This window comes from Lutjanus erythropterus, chromosome 20 (assembly GCF_056507025.1).
Source record: "Lutjanus erythropterus isolate fLutEry1 chromosome 20, fLutEry1.hap2, whole genome shotgun sequence".
NCBI lineage: Eukaryota > Metazoa > Chordata > Actinopteri > Lutjaniformes > Lutjanidae > Lutjanus > Lutjanus erythropterus.
Window position 1 is genome coordinate 1,841,585 of NC_139336.1, and position 25,109 is coordinate 1,866,693.

Here is a 25,109-nt window from a genome sequence, read left to right on the forward strand (position 1 = left end):
ACAACTTTGTAACTTTGATTAGAATGTAAAGGAAATGAGGAGAAATGTTGATGCCCTCCAAGCTGGTGGAAATTCAGTTTCAGCTCAGATTCACCAGAATGGCTGTAAAGCAGAGAGACATCTGGAGGTGATGACAGTTTGGAAAATGTATTTTGAAATTGTAGCCCTGGGGAAAACCCCAGTTTTCTACAAAACTGAAATGGATCAATGGACATACAAAAGTTGAGTCATAAATGGTCTTTTTTTTAGTGCTCACTTTATAAATAATAGACAAGTCACTTTAACAGTTGAATGACAATATTTCTTAGTCTAACTCTATTGAACATTTTACGTCACATTTTTTCCTGCAGTTGAGTTTTTGTGATAAAGTCAACTTTGGAAATGTGTTTATTTTCCTGTTATTTCTTTTGTCAAATAGTCTCTACATGGATGAGAGTGTGTCCGTCACTGAATTGTCCAGTCTCATCCAAAATGATAACCATCCAACTTTGCAACTATAAAAACTTACCTTCTCAGTGACACTTGTGTGGCCGAGTGAAAAGTTCAATAAAAATCTTTCAACTCAAATTTCTCCGGATTTGTAACATCTTTTGATGTGGTTGTGTACTTATTTATTTAACTGAGTTTCATTGTCAATGTGTATTAACCTGACAGTAGAACTGAACATTATCATCTCTAATAAAGAGAAAACGTTTTCCTATTTAATTTGTTCATTAAACTTAAATAGAAATAGAGATTTGATTAACAGCACCTCTGTTGTCTGTGAAATATTAATCCTGCCCTGCTGTTGCCCGAAAGACAGACAAAAATTCTTTTTGACCTTCACAAATTGTAATATCTCATGATATGTTTCTGATGAATGAAGTGAGTGTTACAGTGTACTGTACCTGTCAGAGCCACGTGTGACACAGTGACTGAAATCTGTCCATCCAAACACCTCTGCCATGAAAGATTTAACTGGAATAACAGTGTTGATTCTGTCAAAGGGATATTGAGTCTGTACAACATGCAACAAGCTGAAGTGTTTATGAAGGAGAAGAACTTGGATACTCTAATAAACAGCTTGACTCAGTTTAGTGAGCACTTCATTCATAGAAGTAAATATTTAAGGTGAAAATTTAGCCATAATCATGCCAATTGGGGGTTGAGATTATTGTGTAAATGTGATGTAAATGTAAAAACAGCTGGAAAAAAGAAACACAAAATGTCTCCATGCTGCTCGTCTGGCATAATCCTAGTCTTCTAAAGCCCCAGCATGCTGCACACCATCACGACACACCCAGTTCAGACAGTGTGCATGTGAACATGGCTCCAAGATAAGGATCTACAGTGAAGATTCAGGCTAAAACATGGTGTCGATAACATTTTTTAGTCAATTTGGTATGCTAGGACTTTAGGAGACTTGGATTACACCAAACGTGCAGTACGGAGGCATTTTATGTTTTTAGTCTGTCGTTTTTTTAGGTTTGAAAACTGGTCACCATTCACTTCCATTGTTTGGGAGAAAATACTGTTTTCCTGTGAAACTCCAGCAGTGTTTTGTGGACTAAAAATCTAAACCTGACCTTCAATTGGCACGAGGGTAAGTAGATAATGACTGAATTTTCATTTTTGGGTGAACTATTCCTTTAAACCCAGTATATCAGCAGATTGAAGAATGAACTCTGGAATGAGACCCTCACACTCTGTCTTTCTTTATCTTTTCTTGTTCTGTTTTGGGTTTTTTTGTCCTTAATACTGTGTCAGTACTGATCTACACGTTTTGATTATCGATCTACAGGGTTCAGAGGGTTACTTTAAAATCTGTTTTTATACAGTTACTAATTACCTGTTTAAAACTGTAGTCAGTAACGTAATCCAAGAATCACAAGATTAAAGTAATGTACCTTCATTATTGGATTACCTAAAAATAAAATAAGGTGAAATTGTTTAGCCTAATGTAGTGTTCTTAGGGCTGCACCTAATGATTATTTTCATCATTGATTCATCAGTTGTTGTTGTTGTTGTTGTTTTTTTTTTCAATTTAATTGATTAGTTATTTGGTCCATAAAATGTCAGAAAATTGTGTTTGGTCCACAACTCAAAGATATTCAGTTTACTGTCAGAAAGGAATAAAGAAACCAGAAAATATTCACATTTAAGAAGCTGAAACCAGAGAATTTCTTACTTTTTTTCTTTAAAAAATTACTCAAAACAATCGTTTATCCAAATAGATGCATTGTTGCAGCTCTAAGTGTTTTATGTTGGCTGCTCCAGCTCCAGCCTTTTCTTCTTTTGTGAGCAGTTGGTTCATTTAAAGACAAAAAGGGCAAAACGTCCACCCAGTGAAGGATTTTTTTTTCATTAGAGGCCATGATAATAAATTGACAGCTGTGTAACTTTAAATGTAATGGGATACAGTTACCTTTTTTTTTATATCCAAATTACATAATCCCATTACATGTAATCTATTATTCTCCAAACCTGTTAGTGTATGCCATTAAGTTTTGTACTTGAATATTTTCTTTATAATAAAAGCCTGTAACACAGTGCCAAAGGGTAAGACCAAAACCTCATCAAGAACATTTATTGTACAAAAAAAACTAAGAAAACAAAAATATACAGTATGTGTGAATTCGTAAAAAAAAAAAAAAAAAAAAAAAAAAAGCATAATCGATGATAAGTAAAACATCCTGCTTCCTTCTTCTCTCTGAAAACGTGCAGTAACGACAGAGCGCTGGGTGCAGATGGGTCCAGATGAAGTAGGACACGCCCACTCCATGACAGACACCAACAGCACTAGTGTTAGGAAATGATCCGAGGAGGCGTGTCATGAAGTGAAGAGGGCGTGTCATGTACGGATCGGGTAGTGCTGACACGCGTCTTACAAGCCGGATGCGGCATCTTAAATCTGTGACGTGGCATCATTTGACGTCATCATCGTGGGTCGGTGGGCTGTACAGAGCTAGTCCAGCTAGCAGGTCAGTAGACAAACTATGTTTTATGATATTAAAAGTGGAGCATATATAATGAACTGTTGCTTGTTTACTGGAGAGTTAGACTCTAGTGTTGATGTCAGTTTGTCCATGTTGTCATGTGTGTCCTGTTGTAGCTCAGTGTGTGTGTGTACACGTGTACAGCTGATAGAAGCTAACACTCAGTTCACTTCACACTCCTTCAGGCTGCTGTAGCGTCGCTTTGAAACAAAGAAAACTACATTAAACTTCGTCAATACGACGAGGTTTATGAAGACTTACTCACAGAATGTCTTGGTTAGACAGACTTACTGCAGTGTGAATAGTGTAAGTTAGCATGAGTCCGATACAAGCTGGAACACGGTTGTGTGTATGTGCGTGTGTGTTCTGTAGAAGAGTGAACAAACTGTTACAGACTAAGAAGAGCAGCAGTAAGTTAACATGTCTGTCATGTATGTGCGTCATTATCTAAAGGAAATGGAATAGTCTATATTAGTCTGTAAGTTCCAGTCTTTGTTAATGATGTAAGTATCACCCATTTTTGGGAGTTTGGACCAATCAGGTACTCTAAAAAAAAAAAAAAACTTACTTACGTCACGTTTAGTTTTTTAGTTCACAAAGCACTGCTGAGGAGAGTACTACAGAACAAGATTAATGGCTTAGCAAGGTATGTTGAGTCTAAAGCGTTTGTAATATAACCAAAGAAAGCCATATGATGTAGAAACATAATGTAATGTAACAGCAGCTCAAACTGTTTTCATCATGCTCTCACGGGAATCTCTATTTGGTCAGGTAGACTAATTTTTCCTGTTTGCTTCTGGTCATATTAACACTTTAAATTCACACTGTCTCATCCACAGACCAAAAGAATAATGAAGCAACTACAGACAGTTTGAATGCTATTTACTATTTAAAGTCAGTTTTGCTGATATTGCAGCTCAGAACGCGGATTAGAAAATTGCTCAGTCTATCCCATTTAACACAGAAAATCTTCAGTTACACTTGTTTAACTTTGATTTGGCCAAATATTTAAGTGATCTCCACATCTCTGTCATCATTGGACAGTGTCAGACTGACAGCATCATGTTTAAATCTGCTGTATGAAGTTCAGTTGTTTAATGTGCAGTTGTCATGTTAGAAATAAACAACAGCATGAAGATCACATTCTGTAGTTCAGTAGTTTTTTGACAGCATTCTTCTTCTCCTGCTTTATTTGCAGCAACAGTGTTGCTTTTTGCCGTGATATTTTTAAAATATTTTTCACAGCTCTCCATTATAATTACTTGTTCATCTTGACTGAAGTAGGCGGCTCATGACCGATTCACTTTCTGTGGAGGAAGAGTCAAATGACGCACCAAATGCCCCTTTTTATGTGAGCGCACACAGAGTCTGAAGAAGAAAGCCTGAGTTAACAAAGCAAGATGATAACCACCGTTGTGATACGGTATATCTCTGACTAGGGGTTTAGGTTTTGTTGAGCAGCTCATTTCAAGAAAGCCTGGCTGTGTTGAGCTTTCTTCATAGTAAAGCCCTCTGGAGTTTCACAGGAAAACAGTGTTGCAGAAACAAACAATGAAAAAGTGAATTTTCTGTTGTTTTTTTCCCAGTTGTTTCTTACATTTGAAAACTTGTCACCATTCACTTCCATTGTTTGGGAGATTCTGCAACATACTTATCCTGTGAAACTCCAGCAGTGTTTTGTGGACTAACAAAATAATCCCTACCCTCAATCAGTGAGGAGATAATGACTGAATTTTCATTTTTGGGTGAACTATCCCTTTAATACTAGCATTTTAATTCCAAATTTGTATTGAAAATGTATTCTATTTAATGATTTATATATGTGTGAAATATATGTAATTTATGAAACTTGCGTCACTTTTTTTGATTTCTAAACTTGCTCTGTCCCAGACAAGAATTCACAACTTTTAATTTAAAAATGTGTTACAAGCCTTCAAAATCTAAAACTAACAATATCTTCTGATAACATAGGTATAAAAACATTCTATTATAATCGTCTTTCTTTTAAAATATATATTTTTAAAAACTGCTGGCCCTTTAAAGTTCCCGTTTTCTGTCAGCTCCATCAGATGTGTACAAAAGCATGATTTAATCAGGCATAAAAAGGGTTAGCTATACCATAAGGACCCAACTCCATTAGTTTTTCCTGACTAAAAAAATTTATCTCTAGGAGGTTGGCCTGTTGTAAGGTTTAATAGCCAAGAGTTTGATCTTTTAAAATAACTTTTCCAGCATAATTGAAGAGAAACACGTCACAACTTTTTGAAGAGTTTGGACAGCAGTTAGACAGTGATGGTGATCATGTGAAGTGTGTTGATTGTGACAGTAATTGAGTGCCTGTGTGTAGGGCTGGGTGTTACTGACAAACTCAAATGCACAATACTTTTGTCTAAATACCTCTGTCAGTATTGCAACAGTATTGTAGAGATGACTATTGGTGCTTGCACTAAATATGAACGCTGTGATAAATGATCATCAGTAACTTGGATAGAAGTTACTGGTCAGTTCAGAAAATGACATCATTGTACTGTAACACAGCCTTTTAAGCCAGGAAAAGACAACACCTCCTTATGTCATATCACAATATAATGATATCCAAAATCTAAGGTGACATCTAGTGTCATGTCACAATTTTAATATAATATTGATTTATTGCTCAGCCTTACTTGGTAGTCATTCAGAGGTTTGTTGTGTCTGTGTGTCTCTGGCAGTGTCCTTCGTGTGTATTTGTTATCTTGCTTGTGTGTCTTTGTTGTGTTTGTTTGTGAAGAGGTGACTGTAAGCGAGTAGACAAAGGCAGAGGTAACAAAGGCTGTAACAGGAGATGGTGGTTGACAGGTGGAGGTAGGTACACAAACAAGGACAGAGGGTGACGAACACTCACACTATCACTCCACAGAACATTCACTCTGTCACAATCACACTGTCTCTTCCTATGACTGTCTGACTGCAGTCCAAACTCCTCCAAACCCACAAAGATATGACACTAAACTAATGAACTAAACATTTTAGTTTCCAACACTTGTGTGTAACTATAATCCAGTTTATGTTCCTAAACACAGAGGCAGAATATGTGGGAATGGTTGTCAGTTGTGTCAGTTAATGGATATCACTTCTGAGACTGGACCACTGGTGCATACGGTACCATAAGGGAAAGAATAACCTGCTTGAAGCAAGAATGAGCTGAACTGATCCCTTGAATTTGATTAAACATAAGTATATTCAGAAGTTTGTACAATATAAGGACAATGCCAACTGAAGTGAAGTTTTAAGGATTTTAACTACATTTTGAGCCTCTGGGGCCCCTAAGTAGCTTTGTATATTCTCTGCACCTTCCAGCACCCAAAGGATGATAAACCCTGTTTGAGTGATTTTTGCCTCTAGTACCGCTTTTGATACCCCAACACATAGTTTCCTGTCATGCTGAGTACAGATCAGGTTTAAAATCTATAGTAGTGAGCTGGTAGTTCGTAGGCTAACGCAGGACAAACTATAAATAGGCAAAATATCTATTTAAATTGAATTTGTTTACATGGTTATTTTGTGCTGCACCACTGATAAGCTACAAAGAGATTTTATTTTGTTTACTTGGTTTGAACCAATGCTGCACTAACAAAACTTGTGATAAAAGAGCCATATAAAAAGGTATCATGTTGGATACTGTCATTTACATAAAAAAAATTTAAAGGACAACTTGGATGTGTTCTCTTTTTTTTCTTCTTCGTGTTAATGCATTGCTGAAGTATGGGATCGGGACTCGGTATCGGCAGATACTCAAAATCAAATGACTCGGACTCGGGGGCAAAAAAATGTGATCAGGACATCCCTAGTCATTACCTCAGTTGTTTCTCCAGGTGAATTGGGTGGGTGTCTCCTCCATGTGTGTATGCAGGCAGGTGTTAGAATTGATGAGCTAAACAACAAGCTGAATACAACCTGATTCATCTTCTTGCAGCTATACTCTGGGCTGAAGTGAACATATAAAGCTAAGAAGATGATGGAAGAGAGTGGGATTGAGACCACACCTCCTGCCAGCCCCACTCCTCCTCTGACTGTGGCTGCTACAGTCAGCTCCCCACCAATGACCATTGGTAAGACACCTCCTGTGACATGTTGCTCTGTGAGCAGTCCCTACAAGTTTATTATCACATCTCACTGAATGTATCCGAACCACTGAACAAAACCTATTTCGACTTGATGACATTGTGATGGACTGAAACGTGTAGTCTCCCAGTAATAATATTTCCTAGAACTTTTATGATTGAAATGTCATCTACAGGCCTACTGGCTGAAATTCAACTTGGTTGCTAAGAGCTGCATGATGGTCAATTTTCATAGGTAGCATAATTATCTTATCATCAGGTAAAATAATGAAAAAAATCAAAAAAGCATATTTATTTTAATGTTAATGAACTGTATAGTTTATATGAAATATAAGAAAACATTTCTAACCCCATTGTCACCTCCTTATTAACATATTAATCATTAACATCATATTTAATGAATAAAATGAGTTTTTAGTAATAAACAAGCAGAAAAAACTACCCTTGCATTAAAGCTTTAGGAGGATTTTATGTTTTTATTCTGTTGTTTTTTTATGTTTGAAAAGTGTTGGAAAATGGAAAACTGGTCACCATTCGCTTCCATTGTTTGGAAGATTCTGCACCACTGATTTCCTCTGAAAAGTGTTTCATGGACTGAAAAACTAAACCTGACTTTCAACTGACAGGAGGATGCGTAGATAATAACTGAATTTTAATTTTGGGTGAACTATCCCTTTAAGAACAAACTTAAGAAAACACTTACAAAAATATCAGTGAATGAGGCCCAAAGTCATCTGCTAAGCCTTTACATGACATTTTGATCATAAAAGTTCATAAGAAACAACATTGCTGGGTTTTTATATTGACCATACAGGAGTTTCCAGTGGACTCATGGGAAGTGTGACCTGTTCTGAACACGGAGCTCTTGACAACAGGCTCAGTGAGCAGCATGTCTGAGTTGTTGTTTGTGTTTCAGGTCTGTCCAGCCCTCTGTCCCTCCCGGGCACCAGCTCCGTCTCCATCGGCAACCCCTCAGTCTCCACCGCTCTGCCCCCTGTCCCCTCCCTCCCTGCTTTCAGCAGCCCTCTGCCCCCAACCTCCCAGTTTCCCCCCACCTCCACCCTGGCCCCTCCCTTCATTCCCTCCACCTCCCCCTCCTTACCTCCTCTGGTCTCCCCCATCAGACCACCTCCCCCCTCAGCTCCTGGCATGTCAGCCCCTCCCGTGGGCCCGCCCATATCCACCTTCTCAATGAGTGCGGGATATGACATCACGCGAGGTCACGCCGGTCGGACACCGCAGACGCCACTGATGCCAACGTTCTCCAGTCCCACCTCCATGCCGGGTGAGAGAGAGAGAGGCACACTGTCTTCTTTAACATGCTGCTTGTATGTGGGTCATTATTTCAGGAGAGTTTCAGAAAATAAACTGACGCGTTCAGCCAGGCTGAAGGGGCCTCAACACCATAACGATAACATATATCATCCTAAAAATCAAAATTAAACATTGATTTTATTGCAGGGTGCATTTATAATGCAAAAAAAATATTTTGTAATATGTAAGCAATAAACAGTGGCTTTAAAAGTACTCCTGTGATTTCCATAAAGTGAGGGGGCTGCACAATTAATACACAGTTAAGAAACAGAAGCTGCATTTTTTTTTTGATAAAAGAAAGATGTGTGACAAACAGCATTATAATGAGGTCCTGTAGAGCTACAGAGATGTGCTGACCTACAAATCTTGTTCTCAGGATGTAAGAAAATATGTTTGGCAGATGTCACATCATCATGATTTTAGTTTGGGTTTTTTTTCAGTGAAAATTAAAATTGTGATGCAAAAATTATCCTTTGCATTAACCATATATCATTTTGGAAATTTTTTTTGTACTTTGTCTTTCATGATTTTTTTTTTTAATTGGTGCAAAAACAAAAAATGACTTTACAGATAAAACAATGATTGAGACAGGGATATATACAAAAGGTCAAACAAATACAAAATAAATAAAACAGGAATAAAATAATGAATTGTAAAACTTAACATAAATACATATAAATGGTCATGATTATAATAATGATTTTAACATCATGCAATTTCTTACTTTTTTATAGGATGAGATCTGTTATAGTCTGTGTGTGTAGAATAATGAAAAATAAAAAAAAATAAAAAAGAATAAATAAGAAAAAAAAATTGTGTTGGAAGGAAAAATAAATAGGTAATAGTGTCAGCTATTGTAGTATGGAGGGACCTGGCTGAGACTGATGTAGCGCTATTCTACAGCTGAAGTATTGGGTCGGGGGCAGGAGCAGAGGTGTCACAGGCAGCAGGGGGAGGTGAGGGTGAGGGTGAGGGTGAGGGTGATGTGTTATGGTTCATATTGATAAATGGGGTCCAGCAGCTGTGAAATGAATCTGTTTGGTTGTACTTTAACTTTACTAATTTTTTTTGCTTTTTATTAAGTCCTTGTTAGAATAGTTGTCAGGAAACTACATTCACTTGTGGGCTTTTCTTAATAGTTATTTTTTAAATATTGTCCCATCATATTTTCCAGGTATGGTGTCCAACCCCATGGTTCAGCAGCCAACCATGACAGGAGGGTTAGATACTGGATCTCCAATCACTTTTCCAGAGGAGCACGAAGATCCCAGAATGTCTGCAGACACCAACCCTGGTGGAGGCCTCTGGGGATTCTTCAAGGTAATACTGCTCTTCATACATATAATAGATTTATATTTACATTTAAAATACATTTATTGGTCTTGCTCTAATAACTCCAGTCTTACCCTTTAAAGGATGTGATTTGCACCTCAGACTTTTTGCTCCAGATGTAGTCAACTCCAGGTGGTTCATTATTAGTGCTGAGTCATCTTCTAAAGCACTGGCTCCTAACCTGGAGTCAGAAATCACAGGGGTCCCCGAGACTTTGTCTGCTCTGAGGTCCTTAAAATCAGATTTGCACATGTCAACTAAAATCACAATGTCAGGGTTCATGCACCTTTTCCAAAGTCAAATTGAAGCACTTTTCAAGCATTTTCAAAGTTTATTTTCAGTCTTTTCCAGCACCTTCCAGCTGTGGTAAATTTATATATTAATTCATATTAATCATATTTATATACAAAGTGATTATTTCACCTCTTCATCAGATTAAATCAGATATTATTGTGTTTTTATCAACTAAAATAATGTTTAGTGACAGAAAGTTTAATGTCAAAATGTGTCACCTGTCTGTAAGTAGACTTGGCTTGGCGTCACACATTTTGTGCATTTTCCTTAACTGATAGTTGAAAAAGCTGACAATTGATTACTTGATAAATCATTAATTTCTTCTCTCTCATTTTTTTATTATTTGAAGTTTCCCTATCCAGTGAACGGCTTTGCCAGACAAATCAGTGTCACATGAGGCACAATTAATGCAATTTTTTGACTGTTGATTATTCATCATTTAATACATGTTTAATCAGTTACATTTTTCTTTGGCAATTAATAGATAAAAGATTAATCATTAACTTCTTGTACAATCTTGCTCAGCATATATCTGACTTAACTTTTTAGATAAAGAAATAAAATAACTAATTCAGTCAGGAAGTAATTTATTATGAAAGTAATGTGATTACAGTTTCAAACCATTTCAAGCACTTTATCCAAGCACTTTTCAGACCTTGAAAACATTCAATTTAAGTGGTTTCAAGGTTTTCCAGCACCTGTATGAACCTGCAATGTATACAAAAGTCTGTGTTCAGGCTGGGGGGCTCAGCTTTCCTTAGATACAAGTAGGGGGCTCCAAGGGAAAAAGGTTGAGAACCACTGATCTAAAACATTTATATGGGCTGAGAAATATATCAATATTACATTAGTATCACAATATGAGACTAGATATGGTCTTAAATTTTGGATATCACTATATCATGATATGGCACAAGTGTTGTCTCTTCCTGGTTTTAAAGGCTGAATTAAAGCAAAGTGATGTCATTTCCTGTACTTATCAGACTATTACAGCCGTTCTATTATTTGCCTTTACCCACATAGTTATTATATCAACATGACTTATGATTATTTACCAAAAAAACTCTCCCTACTCCTATATTGTTAGAATATTGATAAATCAAGGTATTTTGTCTGTATTGCATATTCATGTATTCATGTCCTGTGTTTGTCTGTATGTCCTCAGGGAGTAGCAGGTAACGCTATGGTAAAGACAGTCCTGGACAAAACCAAGCACTCTGTGGAGTCCATGATCACCACTCTAGATCCTGGCATGGCTCCATACATCAGTGAGTCACCTGCTGGCTCCTCGTCACTACACGACCTCTTCATGACTAACTGTTCAGATGTCCTTGTTAACTGTTGCTGTTTTGTTGCTCTGCAGAGTCTGGTGGGGACATTGACATTGTGGTGACATCAGATAAGGAGCTGAATGTGGACGCAGTCAGAGACGCCTTCCAGGAGGTGTTTGGGATGGCCATGGTCACTGGAGAGCCTGGTCAGTCTAACATCGCCCCTCAGCCTGTGGGCTATGCAGCCGGCGTCAAGGTCCGTTCACTGCTCCTCTCAAGCCTGCCATTTTAAATATTTCAAAATGTTCTGTGTCAGAGTAACAGACAGAACAGAGAACTGCTGCTGTAGAACTTTACATTGTCACAGGATCATGTTTCATCACACTCATCAGTTCCGACTGAAACTGCACCAGCATGTAATTTCATCTTATTACTACCTGTGTCCAGTACAGCCAGAAAAGACCATGAGGTTTGATGAGAGGAAAGAATGTATTCTTAAAGGGACAGTTCACACTATTGTCTTACCCACCAACTGAATGAAATGTGCATCTACTCATGGATGAGAGGTTACAGCTCAGGATTACAGTGTGTTCATCCCACAGAGTCATGAGCACGGGCCTCTTTTCCATGAGTAGATGCACACTTCTTTTTGTGTGATGATACAGCTAGTGGGTGTTTTTGGGTAGAAAGAAAATAGTTCCTACATGAAAGTGCTCACAACAAGGTGTGTGCATTATCTTGAGTAACTGGGTCATGATTTCTGGAAAGAGACATTGCTGTTGAGATTTTAAATGGTTTTTTTTTTGGCACTTTGAGCAACAAAAGTGAGTGCCACTTCATTCCATTATATTGGAGAGAAAGCAGCTGATATCTCCAAAACTCTACAACTCACACCCAAACTATCTACAAGCCAGAAGAAACATTTGTATATTTTTTAGTATTTGTAGTTCAGCGCTGGACAGCATTGAAGGCTTTTCAATTTTAGTCATGTACTTGTGTGTGTGTGTGTGTGTGTGTGTGTGTGTGTGTGTGTGTGTGTGTGTGTGTGTGTGTGTGTGTGTGTGTGTGTGTGTGTGTGCGTGCGTGCGTGCGTGCGTGCGTGCGTGCGTGCGTGCGTGCGTGCGTGCGTGCGTGCGTGCGTGCGTGCGCGTGTGTGCACAGGGGGCTCAGGAACGCATTGACAGCCTGCGTCGAGGTGGTGTGATCCATGAGAAGCAGCCAGTGGTCTCTTTGGAAAACTTCATTGCAGAGCTCTTTCCTGACAAGTAAGAGTGGTTTGTTATTGAAACTGTTTGAAAAGGCTTTTTTTAATTTCAAGTTATTCATTTATTATCATTACACAACACAGGTTGCTACACACACACACACACACACACCCACACCCACACCCACACACACACACACACACACACACACACACACACACGCACACAAACACACACACACACACACACACACATATATACACATTCATTACAATCAGAGTAGACTAGGATAAAATATATAACACAATACAATAAAACAAAACAATATATACCATTATGTACATATTTACATACACACACAGGAAATGACTCTGCAGGTCAGTGTTTCTCAAACATTTTTTGAGGAACTTGCTTTTTTAAAATGACAACCCATTGCGATCCAATTCACAATAAGTCTCATCAGTAAATCTGAGTAAGAGATAAATTGTGCATAAGTGAATGTTCCTGACAATTGTTACTACAATTTTTACATCACTGTATATTATCTTGATGCATGCATATGCATGTTAAATACTTTATAAATGAGACATAAGTCCATTTACCCCGTGTTAATGTTGTTTTTATTTCCTCTTATCAGGAAAACAAGCCTTAAAAAAATGAGACCAAATTTATAGTTTTGTAATTATTTAAATTTAGTTATAAATGTTCTCTGTTAAGTTTTGAAATAAACAACAACAAAAAAAGTTTTGCAGACCTGTAATCTTTAGTTGAGGTAACTTCTTTAGAAAAAATATATTTTTAGGTGCTCAAGGATTAAAGGGTTTAAATTGAAAATATTAAAAAGTTAACCATTTTCACTTTCACTTTCAGTTTAACCAGTAATTTGGGGGTATTATAGAAAATATATATCTATAGAAGAAAAGTAATTGATCTAAACAAAACATCATTGGTCAAACTTTTTCAAAACTTAAGAGTTTGAGCTGGGCTCAAAACTCAAATCTATCAAAGAAAGTTGCCTTGAAATTTTGTGCTCAACTTTGTCATTTTTACAGTGTATGAAATTTTAACCAGTGTCATATATGAGACAAAATAAGTGCATTTAGGCAGAGTTAACAGGTTCTCATCCATAAAAAATACAGATTTTAAATGCTGTTTAAAAGATGTACTGCAGATATAAATCTTAAATTTTCATAATTTCTTCCAAAGTCTCTTATTTATTTGGTCACCCAACTAAAATCTTAACATCATTGATGTAAACAGAGTCCTCCTCCCCTCGTCTTGCTTGGGTCATTCAAGTCACATCCTGTCAGAACTCGGCCGCCAGTCAAGTGTAACGCCTTGATCCTGAGCATTGTGGAGCAGGTCTCTGTAATATGTGGACACAACTGTCTCTGATTTCCTGTTTCTTGTCCAGCTTGAGTCCCATTTTGTCCAATTCATTTTCCTGACTGGACGTTATGCAGGAGCAGACTTTAAATCCAAGTTGGTTCATGGCTCTTACCCCGACTCTCCTACTATCCTCCTGGGATGACCCGGGACAGTGCTCCAGCTGATCTGACTATGCAGCCAAAAGATGTCATGTGCATTATTGATCCTCTCAAGGGATCAAATGTATTTCTGTCACAGGTGATAAGTGTTTCAGCAAATACACTGAAAAAAATTACTGCATGCAACACTGTTGCCATCACACACACACACACACACACACACACACACACACACACACACACACACACACACCTTTATGTGTTACACACTCATTGATGGACAATTCAGTAGCCCTGCAGCACACTACCTCTGTAGATTGTAGAGGCTATAGTCTGATAGTTTATAGTGAAATGGACTGAATCATGTTCACATGTGAAAACATCGGTCTGTTCTGCTACTCTGTCCACACTGAAGCACCCCAACAAAAGGAAAATGGTTTAATCTTCCTTTAAAGGGATAGTCTGGACTTTTTGAAGTGTGGGTGTATGAGGTACTTAAGTATGTAAAGTGTATGTAAATATGAATAATGATGTATGAAGACCATGAATTTTCAGAATCATTTTGTTGTCTCCAGGTGGTTTGACATTGGATGTTTGATCCTGGAGGACCCTGGTCACAGCATCCACATTGAGGTCTTCACTCAGGCAACTCCTCTGGCTCTGGATCTCGTCCAGCAGGTACAACACAGAAATGCAACTGTAAACTGTACAAATGACACATTAACATGTAACACAGAGTATTACAGCAGCTGTTCAATCAAATAAAGAGACACATTCTACAACATCGATTCCAAAATAACTTGGGACAGTGTAAAATGTAAATAAAATCAGAATGCAATGATTTGCAAATATTTTTTGACTGATATTCAGTTGAATACAGTACAAAGACAAGATATTTAATGTTCAAACTGATAACCTTTATTGCTTTTTGTAAACATGCTCTCCTTTTGAAATTGATGCCTGCAACACGTTTCAAAAAAGTTGGGACAGGGGCAGTAAAAGACTGAAAGTTGTGTAATGCTCTAAAAACACCTATGTGGAACATTCTACAGGTAAGCAGGTGACAGTATCATGGCTAGGTATTAAAGAGGCATCTTTGAAAGGTTTAGGCATTCACAAGCATTTAAGAGGTGAGGTTAATCACTTTGTGAAAAACTACAAATAGTCCAACAGTTTAAGAACATTTCTCAACACAGAAATCTGCAGGAATTTATAGATTTCACCATCTACAATCCATAATATCATTAAAAGAGTCAGAGAATCCAGAGAAATCTCTGCACGCAAGGAGCAAGACTGAAAACCAACACTGAACATCTGTGACCTTTGACCCTCCAGGCAGTACTGCATTAAAAATCCACATCATTGTATAAAGGATACTACATGGACTCAAGAACACTTGTGAAAACTGTTGTCAGTAAACAGTTTGTCTCTGCACCTACAAATACAAGTTAAGACTCTACCGTGCAAAGAGAAAGACATATATCAACAACATCCAGAAACACTGCAGACTTCTCTGGACCTGAGCTCATCTGACATGGACTGATGCAAAGTGGAAAAGTGAGCTGTGGTCTGACGAGTCCACATTTCAGATGTTTTCACTAATCATGGACGTCATGTCCTCCAGGCTTAAGAGGAAAAGGACCATTCAGATTGTTACCAACATAAAGTTCAAAAGACAGCATCTGTGATGGTATGGGGGTGTGTTAGTGCCCGGTGGCATCATGGGTAACTGTCACATCTGTGAAGGCCCCTTTAATGCTGAAAGGTACATACAGGTTTTGGAGCAACATATGCTGCCGTCCAGACGACGTCTTTTTCAGAGACGTTCCAGTTTATTTCAGCGAGACAATGCAAAGACACATTGCAGAAGAGTTCCAACAGCGTGTCTTCATAGTAAAAGAGTTCAGGTACTAGACTGACCTGCAGTCCACACCTGTCTCCCATTGAAAATGTGTGTTGCATTATGAAGCAGAAAATATAACAACCAAGACCTTGGACTGTTGAGCAGCTGAAGTCGTATATCAAGCAAGAATGAGAAAGAATTTCACTTTCAAAACTTCAACAATTAGTGTCCTCAGCTCCCAAACACTGACTGAGTGTTGTTAAAAGAAAAGCTGATGTATCACAGTGGTAAACATGACCCTGTCCTAACGTTTTAGGAACCTGTTGCAGACATCAAATTCAGAATATAGTATATTGGTTAATCATCTAGTATCTACAGCCCATTATGCTGTTCAGGGTGGTGGTGGCTGGAGCCTCCCAGCTCACTTAGTTTGTGTGCTGTTTGAACAGACTAATAATGTATAGTATGAATGTCCTTGGCACTGGCACCTTTCATTCATTCATGGCACTACATCTTTAGCCTCAGTTGGTTTATTGTCAGTGATGGAGACAAATATCAGCTTCAGCCTTCAATTTCATTCAGTAGCACTCACTCAAAAACCACCAGCAAACTCATCAAACTCTTTCCCGTGTGCAGGCTCAGTCCCTGACCCCTCCTGACTACAGCCTGCGCTGGTCCGGTCTGATCGTGACTGTGGGTGAGGTGCTGGAGCGCAGCGTGCCCAACATCAACAGAACAGACTGGCATCAGGCCATGACAGGCATGAGCCACCGCCAGATGATCCAGAGTGCTGCCAAAGCACTGGCTGGAATCTACAAACAGCAGCTGCCACCCAGGACTGCGTGAGGCTGACTGGTCCCAGTTTCTATCACATACTGGTGAGGAGGCAGAGACACGTCGGAGGAAAAACTAGCTGAGTGGACAGCGAGGTTCCTCCATCCATCCTCCATGTGTCTGTGTGGGTAGAGCCAAATATTTCCTGACATGTCAACATGTCAGCAGGCTTTTACTGAACAGCCATCAAATATCAAACCAATATTTTGTTGCCAACTTGTCAAAGAAGATTTAACTGTTAACTGATCATCTCATCATCCTCTGAGAGATTATTACACATCCTGTACATTAATATCAACAATCTTAACATATATTGTGGCATTTTTATCATGTTTTCTTGTTTATGAATTCTTCTGGTTATTGTAGAGATTATTGCATGGACTGACCGACTGTGTCCCAGTTGTGTTCTGTATACTGAAGGTCGTCACAGATCCAACGTTCTGGAAAACCTACTCAAACATTACTGGCATGATTTAATTTTAAAAAAAGAGATCCAATCCAAAATGTGGTGGACCCAAACTGACACTTTGACCTGAAACCTGAGACGCTGAGACAAACATGACCTCACCTGACCTCACACAGTGCTGCAGGAAAGAGTCCTAAACCTGGAAGAGAGTTAGCATATTAGCATGTCTGGTTCCCTCGTCTTGGAAAACTGAAATAAGATGTGTGGTCAACACAAGCTGAAGAGATTTTCACATTTTGTACTACGACATAAAACGAGTCAGTAAATTCTTCACTTATTATTTTTGAAGCTTTCATGTATTTTAAAAAAAGTTGTTTGACTACAAGTGACTAAATGAGACTACAGATGTTGTTCGTTTATAGTTTATTGTTAGCTTTTTACTTCTGGTGTTTGCATTTATGCTTCAAAAATCATGAAAGTGGTGCTCATGTGTGAAGATTATCAACAAAACGTGTCATAAACTTACATACATACATACATACATTCTTGGATGACATAAACTTCCCACAGAGCTTATTTTCTGCACTAATCCAGAATCCAATTGAAAAATCCCATTTCCTTTTTGTGGAGGGAACCAGAGCAATGCTAACCTCTAGGTTGGACTACAAAAATACATCATCCCTGCAGCACTCTGTCAGACTGAATATCCTGTGGACGTGGCCTGACTCAGGCCCGGGGTTGGGTCATGGATACTAGGAACTGAGTGGACCTGTGAAGTCATCTACTATACTGTAACACTGTAACTTCTACTTTGTACTTAAGTTGCCTGTGCACTATTTGCACTATTGAGGCAGTTAGTATTCAAGACACTAGTATACTATGTGCTGGTATCCTGACACTGCTGCCAATTTTACATTTCAAAACTTTAAAGGTCGACTCCTTCTAGATTTTTCAAATCCAGACTCCCACTCAGCTGTGAGTGAAATGCAGTGACGTTGGTTACAGCGCTGATGCCGTCCTCTCTCCTCCCTTAAAGTAGGAGGTTTATATGTAGCAGCATCAACCTGCAAGAACTTATATCAGGTCATGTGGAAAAATGTTGTTTTTTTAGTGATAAATTAGTATTTTGAAGCTAAAACATAGAGTACCAGTCAAACATTTGGTCACATCTTCTCATTCAATGTGTTTTCTTTATTTTTTTTTGTTTTTCTGCACTGTAGATTGATACTGGAGAAATCAAAACTATGAAATATAGAATTATGTAGTAACAAAAAATGTGAAACAAAGCAAAATGTTTTACATTTTAGATTCTTAAAAAGCAAAGACTCTTGCACGCTGTCCTCTGCAAATCTTTGACTGCAAGTGCAGAAAACTGTACTGTCTGAGTCTTTTTGCTCTTATTTGTCGATCCATGCTCCCCTCCTGCATACCCGTCGATCTACAAGTGTACAAGTGTTTTCATCTTTAATATTATAGATTCTTCAAAGTAGCCACCTTTCACTTTGAACCATATCTGAAAAAACATAGAATGAGAAGTGTAGTACTTGGGCCAAAATTTGAATGTTTGGAGATGAATAGATAAGAATGCTACTGGAAAGCTACAGAATGATATAAAAAAAATATGGACCCATCCTTTAATTAGCTGATACAATGTTTTTATTTGTATTATTTTATGTTTTATGATTTTATTTTGTGTACATTTCTGTTTTCTGATGTGTTGCTTCAGCCATCACTGCCCTCCTCGCTGTAAATAACTCCTCTATTTTCTTTGTTGGAAAAAAAGTGTTCCTTAATCCATGGCTGGATTAATTTACTGAGGGGCCCTGGGACTAAAATGAGCGGCTGGACCCCTGTTAATCCACCGTTTCTTCCAGTCTTTTTATGTTTATTTTTTATTATAAATTCCTGTAAGATTTTTTGGTGTGGGAAACTGTTGATTGAACATAAAATAAATTGGGAATATGCATTATTTGAGGACATTCATGAAATAATAGTTATTGAAACTAGATGTTGACCTTCAGATCAGGTAATAATGCAAGAGCCACATTTATCATGTCATGTGTCTGTGCTTTTGAGCAAATTCCCTCGTGTCCATGATAAATTACAATTTTGTAAATCATCATAAATCATCTCCACACAGTGAAGCTGCGGCCTCAGAGGGGGTCCCAGGGATCGGGGCTCCTGAGACGGTTAAGAAGCTTTTCAAAGCACTGAATCTATATGAAGCAATTATGCTGAAAATGGTTTGTAGATTTGAAGCTCTTGACGCAGTCAGGGTGGTGATCTCTGCTGGACAACCTGCTGGTGTTGCATTATTATTAAAGAGAAAAATCCAACACTGAAACCGTGAGCCAGAATAGAAGAAGTCTCTCTGCTCTCATTGAGATTTTGTTGATTTTGTAAAATTTAGATAATGAACAGATTCTACAGTTCAACACTGGCAGATTGCTGATTGATTGTATTCAAAATCAGTGTGACACCTCTGATGTAAGTGTGATCATTGGATTTGTGGTGGATTAACGTGAAGCTTCATCACCAGTTCCCTGCTCTGCCCTGTTGGCAGCCCAGCCGGACCCTCAGCACCTCACTCTGAGACCATTCTCCTCTTTCTACGTAGACTACAGTTAGTCATGTTTCCAGTGTGAGTGCATTAAATCCATTGAGTGTCAGTATACAGAGTGCAACTGGGACACAGCTAGAAAGGTGTGATGGGACAAATGATATCATCATGTTTTAGATGTAGTGTATTAGTTTAAAGAAAATCATAATCTCACATGCATTGATTCTAGCTTGTCTAACTGCAACATATTTGCCCACTGTAACTGTTGTGCTGTTATGTATGCACTCGAGTTTGACCCGTGAGTCATTGCAGCAGGATGCTAACAGTAACATGGTGAAGAATGGGTACTTTGTGTACTTTGTGTTTTCTAAATGTGCCTTTTTACACAAATAAAATCAGTCACTTTTTCATGCTGCTTTGGATCAGTGCTACATTTTTCCACATTAAATTGTCACACAGGCACAAAAGTATCTTTTCTGTGTAAAATTCTACAGTTAAAAATGTAAATATATAGGGTGTTCCACTGTATGAAATGTTTTAATATTCCAGTATTTTTAGGCTTACTGTATTTGAATTTGGCAGGTTTTTGACCCACAAAATGTTTGTAAAGGTACAGCGTATCAGATTTAGAATGATGTATTAGCAGAATATGGCAGAAATGGAATATAATATTCATAAGGGTTGGCATTAGTGCTTAATTACCTGAAAATCAGAATCATTGAGCCTCATGCAAGAACCACTCGTACGAACAGATTTGTTCTTAAGTGGTGTGTACGAGTGATTTAGGAGAACTTGTCACATTCACCAGTTTTGTCATATTCTGAATTTTCTTTCAGATATGAACACAGTTTACAAGGTTCAGACCTGTTGTAGAGTCAAAGTCAGAGTTTTTCACTAATGACTGTATATTTCATTAATCTAAAGACACTTCATAATTATGTCGACATTATCCTGTTTGACTACATTTCTAATGATAATATTATTGTGAATTTACTCATTAAGCTTATCATCCCTAATTTATGGATGTATTATTACCTCCTGTCCTGTATTGGATGTATATCTTTGCATGCAGGTTTAGGAAGCTGCTGTTCATGCAACATCCTCACTTTGTCTGACCCTCAGGTAACACAGCATTAACAGCACTCACTTTTGCCGTTTCTTTGCTTTAGCAGGTCTTTTAATTCCACTGCTGACACTGTTAAAATTACAGATTTTCCTTCATGGATCTCTGGAAAGCAGGATGTTGATCTCCAAACTCATTAAGTTCTTTTAATGCCATTTTCATGAACACTTCCTGACATATGGAGCAGGAAGTGCAGCCTTATATGGTATTATAGAGGCTTAGATGAATTTACAGTTATTGTAAGAGTGTTTGCTGAATCTGAATCATGTTTGTATGAGCCCTTTGTACAAAAAATAGTAAGACAAATTTAAGATAAGAATATGAAAATGTTCTTGCATGTTTCTGTTGCCTTAGACTGAGCCCTTTACATTTGCACAGGGTGTGGCTCCTCTCCCATGGAGACAACCATGTTGCACCACCATGTTTCTTCAGTAGCCCAGAATGACAAACCAAACACTAGCTCTAGATGTGCTCTTTCACGTTTTGCATGAGCCACCTCTGGATCTCCTACACTCTTGGAAGGGGAGGGTGTGATGAGACATTTGCAATCTGTAAGCTAGATCCACTACGTCCTCAGTTACAACAGTCTCTGAATTGAAGATAGCATGTTTCTTACCTGAAACACTGGAATCATCACTTTATCCTGTTAGATATTTGTGTGTAATTTTGTCATAATTCATGTATGAATGTATGTATTCTTGAGTTATGGTTTGTGAGGTCACAGTGACCTCTGACCACCAACTCTTCATCAGTTCTTCCTTGAGTCCAAGTGAACGTTTGTGCAAAATTTGAGATGTTCACGAGAATTGGATGGACATGAGAGTGGCATGAAGACAGTAAAGTTACAGCCGTTGCTGTCGCAGAGGCATAACAAAAAAATGTGCACACGCCCTGAACTGCGGCACACTTCAACCAGCATCCACAGGTAGTGTTACTAAAGACAGCATCTGAGTAGTGTGTAATAATTTGTGGTATCACAGGCTTTACACAGATCAATGAGCAGAGCAGCATCATTCAGTGAAAAACATTTTTTACTGTCTTGGTCAGTCAGCATCCCACTTCACCCTGACATGAGAGTATAAAGGCTACATAATGCTCAGTTATATAAGATATTACTCTCATTCATCATGTCACTACTTAATGTCTTGAATCCACTGCGAATGATACTGTGTGAGAATGAAATCTGCACAGTACATTTGCATGATGATAGAAAATGTTTTCTTCAGTATGTCTGCAAGGTTTGGTGCTTCCAGTATTCAAAAATAAACTTGGCTACAGAAATTCTTCTGAAGACATTCAGAAGAATCTCAAAAGGCAAGAGGAGCACTTCTGATGTAAGATAAAATCATCAAATTCTAAAAGTTAGAAATTAATCCTGCTCCCATGATATCTCCTAAAATTGTATTTTCAGTCTGACTCTGTTCAGCTTCAGCACAGGTCTGAATAAACTCCTCATCTGCCAAGCCTTCAATTAAAGCAGAGGACGGGTATACAGTATTTTCATATCAATGATTCATGCTGCCTGGGGGCAGAAATCTTTTCTTACCACAGGAGCTCTGTGCTCGTCTGATGAGTCTGATTCCTCCTGGCACTGGAATGAGGTATGTGGAGGTAGCTTCTGAAGTGTGACTGGAAAAACCTGCTAGCCTTTTAGCACACTTTGACTCCTCAGCTGCTCGCCTTTAGATTTCATCTTTTGGAAATCAGCGTGTGCTCTTATTTCCCTTTAAGGTGCACGTCCTGCCTGATAATAATGAAGTGGAGTTCACACTACCTGACATCAATTATTTTATGTGCTGTTTTTATCTGGCCCACTTAACTCTATCTTGGGACGAGCAAACCCAATCATTAACCATGTTGTAGACATATCAACGACTGCTATCATGCACATGCATGATCCCCAGTTGATAATCCATAATGAATTTGGTGAAATTGGGTCCACTTGGATATCATTTTATCAATTTAACTTATGACCATGCTTTCTACAGATTTGGTGTGGCTGACTAATCATTTCTTCACAAATATAAATGCAATACATAGAGCTTATTGTTACAGGGAAGCTGATTATGAACATGGAGGGTGAGCAGATTGGTGCAGCGTCAGCTGTAATGCAGGTGTTGTACTGGACCATTGTGATGAAACAGCAGCTGAGCTGGACAGCAAGGCTTTCAATTTACCATTCAATCTACGTCCCAATCTTCATCTGTGATCATGAGCTTTGGGTAGTCACTGATGAGTGTGAACTGAGTGTTACATCACCAAAGTTTGGGCAAGGAGATGAGGGGTTTAACAATTGTTAATAGGAAGTGGGGAAAAGGAAGAAGGGAAGACTGAGACAAATGTGCAAACAAAGGGTCTTTTTTTTTTTTTTTATTAATAAATCAAGTTCAAGTAAAGCAAACATATAAGCAATAAATGTTGGGGAGGGGCAATGCTTGATCACAAGAGAGCACTAGAATCAGCACACACTGTGGCACATAACAGTGAGGTTGCAGATACAAGTGGGCAAAATGAGTTTCTTTCGTAGGGTGTCTGGGTAGAAAGGGCAAGGAGGTCGAAATCCAGGCCTGTGAACACCTCAGATCCCCCATTAGGAGCTGGAAATTGTTGCTGAAGAGAAGAACTAGACCTGACCTACCAGATGATTTGTTACACAGAACCATCTGGGAAGTCATCCTTAGAAACTGTTTGGAAAAGGGCAAGCACTTTCAACAAACGCTTGGCAGGTGATTGGATGAACCATCAATCCAAACCATCTTTTCCATGGAGAAAATCTTTCAGCCTGTTGTTCTTTGCTCTTCTTTCACTGAAGAAATACTCTCCAGTATAACTGATGCTATCACAGTATCTACACTAACCTCTTCAGGAGAATGGGATGGGCCACCATTGTTTGTTTGAGATGAGTCGTTTCCATGGATGTGTGTTTAGGCAACAAACACCAACCCAATGCTGATTGAAGCACAAGATAACCCAGCTCTTCAACCCTCTCACTGCTGAAGAACATCCCTCCACCACTGGCCTGCCCTCTTACACTAAATGACTAACCCAACCAGGTTTGGGTCCACATGGTGTGTGGAGTCTTGAGTGATGTTAGTCAGCCTGTGCCTTGTCTTTGGCTCCCTATTCCAAACTGCCTAGTTGGTGGACTTGGGTCAATTTAGGTCACCATGAAAATCTTTAATATACTGTACTGTAGTACTACCTCTAATCCAAGCTCTGCTGCCCTGACTTTTTCAATAATTAACCAAACCCATGGTCTTTCAAATACACTGATGACTTACTGAGTGCTGTATCCCCAGAATGCTACTGAGCTGATCACATTTTCTACTTCTTTCTCTCAGCTGAAATAGATTCTCTTTTAATTAGAATTCCTCCTGTATCTACACCATAATCTGAGGATTATTTGCTTCCTCTGTCTCTTACTTTAATCAACCTCTGGTAAAATCCCATGACATTTGCTGCAGTATAATAATTTTCAGTATATCTGCTCAAGGGCTCCATTAAGGCCTAAAGCTGACAACTAACTTTCACACCTGAGTGTGACTTTTTTTTAAAAAATTATTTTCAGAATTGTGAATAACATCTTACAGACAGATTCTTTCTGTGAGCAAAGTTTGATTTATCCTCATCTGTGGCCACTCGTCACTGAAATGGACTTTAACCTGAAGAACTATCTTTGCAACAATGCTGCAGAATTAAAGGAGAACTCACATCAAAGTGTGTTTACAGGAGTGCTACTGTGTATGTGAAAAATATATAATATTTTTTGTAAAGCCATATGTGTCTCCCGAGGGAGCTGTGAAATATGATGAACTGCCTCAAGTGATGTCACTTGAGACAATGTCAATTAGGGCTGAAAACTGCAAGTTTGAAAATGAGAACAAAGTGAGCTTTCCGACCTCTGTAGCCCTGCTCCTCATTTAGGCACCAGAGAGCCTTCCCCAGTGTCACACTTGGCCACATTAAGTCAAACGGCACTGATTTGCATTGTATATTACCACACACCGGCCTGTGCTCTGCTATGCTGGACTGACATGCCGGAAAAGAGGTAATTAGCTGCTACTAGCATAACACACCCAAATCTCTGACTGAACTGATGATTCAGGTGTTTACTGGGCACAACGTAATAAAACCAAGTAAACCAGTTCTTTTAAAACTAAACCAGCTAAAAAGCTCAAACTAAGAAATCAAAGCTGCACAGTCAATATTTTTTATAACAACGAGTATGTGTTATGTGAAGAGTTAACTTTAGCGATAAACCCACACAGATCACATCAGTGGTTGTAGGTCTATCCACTTGTTTCCTGAGGCATTTTGGTCTGCATCCACTGATAACGGCCCTTGGAAATAAAAAAAAATTAA

The 25,109-nt window shown here is 38.5% G+C and overlaps 1 protein-coding gene across 3 annotated transcripts; it reads left to right on the plus strand.

The window, feature by feature from the left end:
• Positions 1-2,615: 2,615 nt before the first annotated feature.
• On the plus strand, positions 2,616-20,039 carry prrc1 (proline-rich coiled-coil 1). Of its 3 annotated transcripts, none has more exons than XR_014772617.1 (10): positions 2,616-2,960; positions 6,931-7,066; positions 7,995-8,363; positions 9,567-9,712; positions 11,184-11,286; positions 11,382-11,545; positions 12,451-12,554; positions 14,557-14,659; positions 16,461-17,720; positions 17,752-20,039. XR_014772617.1 is itself a non-coding variant. In XM_084745753.1 (10 exons), exons 3-10 carry the CDS (start codon positions 6,970-6,972, stop codon positions 16,668-16,670), a joined length of 1,296 nt encoding a protein of 431 aa, XP_084601879.1. In that variant the 5' UTR covers positions 2,909-2,960; positions 5,746-5,819; positions 6,931-6,969; the 3' UTR covers positions 16,671-20,039. The 3 variants fall into 3 exon arrangements, 2 of the variants coding, with proteins under 2 accessions (XP_084601878.1, XP_084601879.1); XM_084745753.1 differs by adding an exon at positions 5,746-5,819 and having other exon boundaries at positions 2,909-2,960; positions 16,461-20,039; XM_084745752.1 differs by having other exon boundaries at positions 16,461-20,039.
• Positions 20,040-25,109: the final 5,070 nt, after the last annotated feature.

Coding starts and splice junctions, on each gene's coding strand:
- prrc1 (XM_084745752.1), top strand. CDS start 6,970: ATGATGGAAGAGAGTGGGATTGAGACCACACCTCCTGCCAGCCCCACT. Junction 11,287..11,381: donor TGGCATGGCTCCATACATCA/GTGAGTCACCTG, acceptor GTTGCTCTGCAG/AGTCTGGTGGGGACATTGAC. Junction 14,660..16,460: donor CTCTGGATCTCGTCCAGCAG/GTACAACACAGA, acceptor TCCCGTGTGCAG/GCTCAGTCCCTGACCCCTCC.